At 40.2% G+C, this 8,254-nt stretch overlaps 1 protein-coding gene across 5 annotated transcripts in view; it reads right to left on the bottom strand.

Annotated features, from left to right (window-relative positions):
• Positions 1-351: 351 nt before the first annotated feature.
• nap1l4a (nucleosome assembly protein 1-like 4a) overlaps positions 352-8,254 on the bottom strand; it is a 64,706-nt gene continuing 56,803 nt past the window's right edge. For 3 of the 5 annotated variants that reach the window (XM_046357892.1, XM_046357900.1, XM_046357869.1), the window contains exon 14: positions 352-2,098. In XM_046357892.1, coding sequence (XP_046213848.1) covers positions 2,060-2,098 — 39 coding nt within the window. In that variant the 3' untranslated portion in view covers positions 352-2,059. Of the gene's footprint in view, positions 2,129-3,870; positions 3,910-8,254 lie in introns of all 5 variants that reach the window. The other 2 variants (XM_046357885.1, XM_046357877.1) reach the window with 2 other exon arrangements.

Genomic DNA, 8,254 nt, shown 5'->3' with positions numbered 1-8,254 from the left:
ATGTGGTCTCGAGACCGGTACTATTTATTTATCCGTCATTTTACCAGGTAAGCTGACTGAGAACACGTTCTCATTTGCAGCAACGACCTGGGGAATAGTTACAGGGGAGAGGGGGATTAATGAGCCAATTTTAAACTGGAGATTACTAGGTGACCATGATGGTTTGAGGGCCAGATTGGGAGTTTAGCCAGGACACTACCAGTAGATCGCTACTTTATTCATCACAAAAAGGACATTTCATAACACCTGCATGTGGAACTTAATGTAACACTATTCAGTGAATGTATATCAGATATTACCCACCCACTGCAATAAACATGGCTGGACACACAAAAACAATTAACAGAAACAGTCTGTCACACAACTTTAATAGAATATTAACTAATTCTGTACAAATTGAAAATAATATTGCGCAAGTAACAAATTGTGAGGAACCAGATAAGGCCATTTCTAGCACAAGGTCCAATTAGGTGGGGAGGATGAAGACGTCACCGTGGCTTCAAGAGATCGGTCCTTTCAAAAATGAGGGCTCTACAATCTTTATTAAAAAATAGGGGATATGTGTGGTAAAGCACTGGAACGATGACCATTGCTACCACGCTGACCACCATACCAACCAGCATCGATGTGCTGATAAGATCAAGTACATGGGCAACCGGTTGTCCCACGTTTGGGGAGACATTCTATAGACAAATAAGCATTCTTAGGAGAGTAATACATGTTTAAATGTCATTGTATGTTAGCAGGAATATGGACAGAACATGTTTGGTGGTGGAGGGGTTGGATTGGGAGCCTTCTGTAACGATGGGCACTGTTTATGATGGCTGCATGAACTGCCACAACACCTCAACCTTCTCTGGCCCAATTCCAAACTTCTACACAAATTTCCTTCCCCTAACATATATCCGAGGACTGGATAGGTATGTTTTATATTCTACTAATGTTAAGCTTTACATTTTACCATCTTGTACTGCTATCCCTTTTCTTGTTTAGTGTGCTGTGACGATTTGTAAATTGCACTTTCAAACCAAATAACTCTGTACACGTATCCGCAGTATGATAATAACTCCACCTAAACCTCTAAAAGGCAGGATTGTTATAACATCAACTATATAATATCTGTTATATTGCTTAAACCTACACGGTCCTTTCAGATCAGCTAAAAGGGACATAAGGAATTAGGAACGACAGGTTTAGGATCATGCCATCGTTTCCAAATGTATTCGAATGGCTGGCCATGAGAAGTGTAGCCATATTTAGTTAAGCCCTACGAGTCCGGGCACAGTCAAAGCAGTAGTATGGCAAGAAATTTTCAAAACGCTTAAAACCATTTCACATATTAAAAAATACCATTTGGCAGTATAAACATTTTGTTAGTCTTGCAAAGCCTAGGAAAGAAGGGACAAATGTTTGTTGGGCATTTGCATGGTGAATGAGAATGGGCCTTATCTATTGTGGGTGGGACCAAAAATACTTTCCCATAATGCACCACTTCATACAGCTCCATGAAACCAGAATAAATAGTCCAAGGACATGAACATTAGAAAAGAAAATCAAATTGAGAGTAATACAGTGTATTAAAAACACCATAAAAAAAAAAAAAAAAAAAAAAAAAAAACTTGTCAGCAACCCCAGTGATGTATTAAGTCAAACCTGTTCAGCAGTTTCCTGGTAAATTAACACTTATCTTATTAGTCTTATAAAACCCTGAGTAACTGATTTGTGATAACTAAAGTTTGGGTTAAATTTGAATATTCTGAAGTTCTCGGCAGTAGTCACCTACTTGTGAAGTAGACTAACTCTACGTTGCCATGGTGAATTGTTTAAAGTCCAGGTCACTTCTTAATTGGTTATGAATGAAGCTAAAACAGAGGGCGGGGGACAGGACAGCAGAAAAATGGGCATGCATGTATTAAAAACACTGTTTGGTTGTGTTCTATTGCGTTTGTATGAGAGTTCATAAGGGGCGGAGCCAACAGGGGCGGGAAAACCTCCTGATTGGATGAGAACTGATTTGAGGGACAGCAGCACCTCGGCCAATCTCCCCTGGTCACCACGGTTACTGCTGTTTGCACTCGGCAGGCTGGGGCTCTTCTTTCTGAGGGGAGGAAGGAGAGAGAGATGAGAGCTGAGGGGAAGGGTTGAGGGACAAAGACGGCAGAGGGGTGGGTGAGGTTGAAGGAAACAGGCAGAGATAGTCAGCTAATTGAACTAGTGTCAAAAGAACAGATCAAGCCAAGAGGAGAAAAAGTTACGAAAGAGAGCGACGAGTGAGAAGGGTGACCAGGGGAGAATCTCAATTGGACTGGAATAAGTTTTTGACCAAGTAATGAGAAGAGAGTTAGCCTTTAGTGAGACACCGGGTACTACTTAAGAATAAAGGATAGAGCGGTACAACTAAGAAAAATAAACATATTGGAAAGATTGAGTGAAAGCAACAGGGTTCTGACCGGGTTGTGAAGAGACGGGAGTTAACCCTCTAGAGTATACCCCCTTATTTTAGACACTAAACTATTGTATATTTTACACATGTACACATTGAACAAAAATATAAATGCAACAATTTGACAGAGTTACGGTTCATAAGGAAATCAGGCAATTTAAATAAATAAAAGAAGCTCTAATCTATGGATTTCACATGACTGGGCAGGGGAGGAGCCACTGGTGGGCCTGGGAGGTCATAGGGCCACCCACTGATAGCCAGGCCCAGCCAATTAGAATGAGTTTATCCCCACAAAAGGTATTTATTACAGACAAACTCAGCTGTCCGAGTGGCTGGTCTCAGACGATCCCGCAAGTGAAGAAGCCCGGATGTGGAGGTCCTGGGCTGGCGTGGTTACACGTTGTCTGCGGTTGTGAGGCCAGTTGGCTGTACAGCCAAATTTTCTCAAATGACATTGGAAGCGGCTTATGGTAGAGTAATGAACATTCATTTCTCTGGCAACAGCGCTGGTGGACATTCCTGCAGTCAACATGCTAGTTGCACGCTCCCACAATTTGAGACGTCTGTGGCATTGTGTCGTGTGACAAAACTGCACATTTTTAGAGTGGCCTGTTACTATCCCAGGCACAAGGGGCACCCGTGTAATGATCATGCTGTCTTAATCAGATTCTTGATATGCCACACATGTCAGGTAGATGGATTATCTTGGCAAAGGAGACACGCTCACTAACAGGTGTGTAAACGCATATGAAAAATGTCAGATCTTTAATTTCAGCTTATGAAACATGGGACCAACACTTCACATGTTGCATTTATATTTTTCTTCAGTATACTTCCGATAAATTTTTTCAAACTGGTGCCAGGCTCTCTTCAGACTAGTCTTGAGGCTCACATCTTCGCAGAGGGGTCACAGTGTGTAGCCCAAAAGGTTCAGATGCTACAGACAGAAGTTGGCAGATCGGATGTACCGTAAGACCCGCAACGCTTGTGGGGATCGTAGAACAAAATGGGGAAGACCATTGTGTTCACCATCTTTCCATAGAGCGGTCATAATAGTTTGTGGGGTAAACCTTTTGGACGCTACAGACGTTTTCATGGGAAGACGGATTTTCGGGATGTCTCATGGTCTGACAAACAGATGCAGAAGGGTGACGTGGATTGAGATGCAGCCCATGCAACAACAAAAAACATCTCCATCTTAAACAGATTTTTGATTGGGATTGTTTTATTACGCTAATTACATTTCCACGGGGCAGTGGGCATCGACTCTAGGGGGTTAAGCTTGACAACAGAATGAAGGATGGAGTGATGGATAAAGAAATGTCTGGATAGAGAAAAGGAGAAAGGTGTAGATGGAGAGAGAGAGAAGTGAGCCAAGACAAAAATACAAAGTACAGAATGCAGTGTCATTTTAATTTCTCCCTTACCTAGACATGCATGGGGTGAGAATGAATGATTGCTTATGCCTGTAATGGGAAGTACAGGGGGAGGGGAGAGACAATAACAAATGGTCAGGAACAAAACCATAGGGTTATTCAGATAGAAACCCAATATACTGACAGGGAGTGATGATGTCGGATCTACATTATGCTGTACTATATTCTGTAAGGCCATACACGTTTAATTTACTGTATAACAGAGACCCCGCTTCACATAAAAGTAAAAAAGCCAAATCAAATGTTTCACTTCGTCAATGTAATATTTGGGGTTCGGTTTAATCGCAGTGAATTGTATCATGGTAATACATTTAAATAAAAAAAATGCGACTCATGAACAGTAAAACATTTGGTTTTGCTGTAACCTTTGTGTTGCTGCAAAAACTTATTTTGTAGAATGATTTAAACATTCAATTGATTGTACATTGCAACTCAATAGATGCTAATAATGGTCAGCCTGAAATAAACTATCCTAGATGTATACTGCCATTCAAAAGTAAAGTCCCTTAGAAATGTCCTTGTTTTTGAAAGAAAAGCACATTTATCCATTAAGATCACATCAACTTGATCAGAAATAGTGTTAACTTGCTAATGTTGTAAATGACCATTGTAGCTGGAAACACCTGATTTTTTTTATGGAATATCTTTATAGGCATACAAAGGCCCATTATCAGCAACCATCACTCTTGTGTTCCAATGGCACGTTGCGTTCGCTAATCCTTTTGAAACGCTAATTGATCATGAGAAAACTCTTTTGCAATTATGTGCTTTCTCATGGTCGGAGTCATTTAAGTGTCTTTTGGCAAACTTCAAGCGGGTTGTCATTTGCCTTTTACTGAGGAGTGGGTTATGTCAGGCCACTTTACCATAAAGGCCTGGTTGGTGGAGTTCTGCAAAGATGGTTGTCCTTCTGGAAGGTTCTCTCATCTCCACAGAGGAACTCTGGAGCTCTGCCTGAGCGACCATGTACTTGGTCACCTCCCTGACCAAGTCGCTTCTCCCTCGATTGCTCAGTTTGGCCGGGCGGCCAGCTCTACGAAGAGTCTTGGTGGTTCCAAACTTCTTCCATTTAAGCATGGAGAACACTGGGTTCTTGGGGACATTCAATGCTGCAGACCCTGGTACCCTTCCCCAGATCTGCCTCGACACAAACCTGTCTCGGAGCGCTACAGACAATTCCTTCAACCTCCTGGCTCATTTTTTTGCTGTGACATGCACTGTCAATTGTGGGACATTTTATAGACAGGTGTTTGCCCTTCCAAATCATGTCCAATCAATTGAATTTGTGCATAGGCAATACGGTAAGCTATCAGACAGACAAAGGTGTGTGTAACGTCATCGCTCTGAAAATAGACAGCGCTTAGTTTGTTACATTTGATTTTATGTGCCAACATGTTCCTAATTGGACAAGCTAAACGTGTACAATTTGCCAAATGGATAGCCTAGGCCAGGGGTTGAAACCTTTTCATGTCAAGGATCCCCAAATATGATGAACCCCTGGTCGAGGACTCCCTACAAAAAAAAGTGAGAAAGCGGCGCAACTCATCCTGGGCTTAAGGCACAACACTGCACATCACAAGAACAGTTTCAAAATAATAAATAAGTCATATATAGCCTCTTTGCTGTGAGACGATAGGCTTGCCATTTTTGCAAGTTTCAATTAAGCGCTTAATGAAAAATATCCGTTCCTTGTTGGCTACAGATGCATTTTGTTGGTCCGACATTTTATCATTTGGAATGAATTTAACTTGTTAACCGGTTAATGGTGGTCTGTTAAATTGGACGAAATGTGAAACTATTATTATTTTGCCTGACTCATCCTGAATTTACACTGAACAAAAACACAACATGTAAAATGTTGGTCCCATGTTTCATGAACTGAAATAAAATGCCAGAAATGTTGTATATGCACAAATAACATTTCTCAACACAGAAATGCACACTTCCCTATTAGTGAGCATTTCTCCTTTGCCAAGATAATCCATCCACCTGACAGGTGTGGCATATAAAGAAATTATTAAACAGCATGATCATTACAGTCTGTAATAAAGCCATTCTGTGGGGAAAAACTAATTCTGATTGGGTTGGCCTGGCTCCCTATAACCTCCCATGCACACCCACCCCCTGCCGAGTCATGCGAAATCCATAGATTAGGGCCTAATGAATTCATTTAAATTGACTGACTTCCTTATAGGAACTAATCAGTAAATGTTTGAAATTGTTAGATGTCGCATTTCTATTTTTGTTCAGTATACGTCCATTAAATTCTTCAACTTGTACCCAAACATAAAATAAAAAATACAAGTAAAAAACATTCGCTTAAAGTTACACATTTTGACAGAGTTAATGAACTGTCCATTGAACAGCACAGCAATTGATAAAACAGGACTGTGTTTGAAACACAAGTGGTTCTAAGCTAGGGCTGGGTGGTGTTCCGTATTTTATGATATACCGGTATTGATGCACGGACCGGTTTGGGTTTTTACTTTACCTTCTATAACGGTATTTGAATGTTTGGTTTGTTTAATGTGATACGACGTGTGTAATGTGGATTTTTATAGTTTACGTCACTACTTAAGTCATCTCTCTCCGCGCCACTTTCCACAGACCTAGCCCCGCCCCGTCACTCAAGGAATGTCCTCACTTTGCTTCTTATAAATCCACTAGCGTTTTATAATTACACCATTAGCTGGTGTTCCTTACATCTTCAAACAGCTAGTTTGTCTTTTCTTAGCAAGTTGGGCCTAAATCTTGTTAGCCGCTAATGCTAATCACCATCTAGCAAATAAATGTACTGAGTCAGAGCAAACGTAATTAGCAAAACAGCCTGATAATACCAGTGATGGTGTAGACTTAAAATAGGTATGTTTGTGCAACAGTATCTTCTAAATCAAAGAGGAATACGCAAAGCATGAATATGTAAGCTACAAGAAGTAGCTAAGAGAAAACATGCAATGTAGCCAAAGATTATTGGGTCCCCTAGGAAACACTTTTGGTTTCTACCAACTGTATTCAAAGTGCCGACTATTATTATACTCTAACTATAGAATAATCATATTTCCATGATGCCAACAGTTCACCCAAAAGTCAAATCGCAATTGCAACACTTGGTTAAAATATGGCTGAGAAGTGTAGAATCGTGATCTCAAATGAGTGCAGGAAATGCAGAAATGTATGTAAGTGCTGACAATTATTTTGGGTTGAATTGAACAGTATAAAACAATCAGAATGGAGAAAGACCCATTGAAAACCACTTAAAATGGATGCGTTGCCACCCTAGTCAGGCACTACTCATAAAGCAAATGTTTACTATTCTGAGCTTGTCAATATTACACCAGGTAAGCAGTTACAGAAATCAGGAATGCAAACAGGCTCCATCTAAGCTATTGTGTCCAACACACCTGTTATATTAGGCACCTAAAACGGATGTTATTATGATTTTTAAAAAAATCCCTGACATGTTTTGCTAAAATAAGGTTTAACTTCATTAGCATACTGGTTATTGTCAGGAGTTTCAGATGACTGACATGCCAAAAGAAAACTGCCTGTTACTCAGGCCCAGAAGCTAGGATACGCATATACTTGGTTTTCTAGCATTGGCTAGAAAAATACTGAAGTTTCTAAAACTGTTAAAATAATGTTTGTGAGTATAACTGATATGGCAGGCGAAAACCGAGGAAAAGCCATTCGGAAATATTTATTTGAGGTCACAGGCCATTTCAATGCTTGCCTATGGGATATACAAATAGGTAAGACCCAGATTGCAGTTCCTATGGCTTCCAGTACATGTCAACAGTCTTAGAAAGGGTTTCAGGCTTGTTTTTGAAAAATGAGCAAGTAGTGGGGAAAACTCCAAGGTGTAGTATTTCATTAGAAATGTAGTCTTGTTGGCACGTGAATGAGGTGCACGCTCTTCGTTATTTATCTTCCCTATATATTTAGACATTAGAATACCTGAGGATTAATTAGAAACATCGTTTAACTTGTTTGGATGAACTTTACTGGTAACCTTTTGGATTCGTTTGTATGCATGTTGAACGAGTGGATTACTGAAACAACCGCGCCACCTCAATGGACATTTTTGGGATATAAAGAAGGACTTTATCGAACAAACCAACCATTCATTGTGTAGCTGGGACCCTTGGGATTGCAAACAGAGGAAGATCTTCAAAAGATAAGTGATTCATTTAATCGCTATTTGTGATGCCTGTGCTGGTTGAAAAAGTATTTGTGTGGGGCGCTGTCCTCAGATTATCGCTTGTATGCTGTATGCTGCCCTGTACCATCACTCATTCATATATCCTTATGTACATATTCTTTATCCCCTTACACTGTGTATAAGACAGTAGTTTTGGAATTGTTAGTTAGATTACTT

The sequence above is a fragment of the Oncorhynchus gorbuscha genome, linkage group LG01, assembly GCF_021184085.1.
Source record: "Oncorhynchus gorbuscha isolate QuinsamMale2020 ecotype Even-year linkage group LG01, OgorEven_v1.0, whole genome shotgun sequence".
In the NCBI taxonomy this organism is placed as follows: domain Eukaryota; kingdom Metazoa; phylum Chordata; class Actinopteri; order Salmoniformes; family Salmonidae; genus Oncorhynchus; species Oncorhynchus gorbuscha.
The sequence above is the reverse complement of the archived record's forward strand: the minus strand, read 5'-3'. Positions and strand labels throughout refer to the sequence as shown.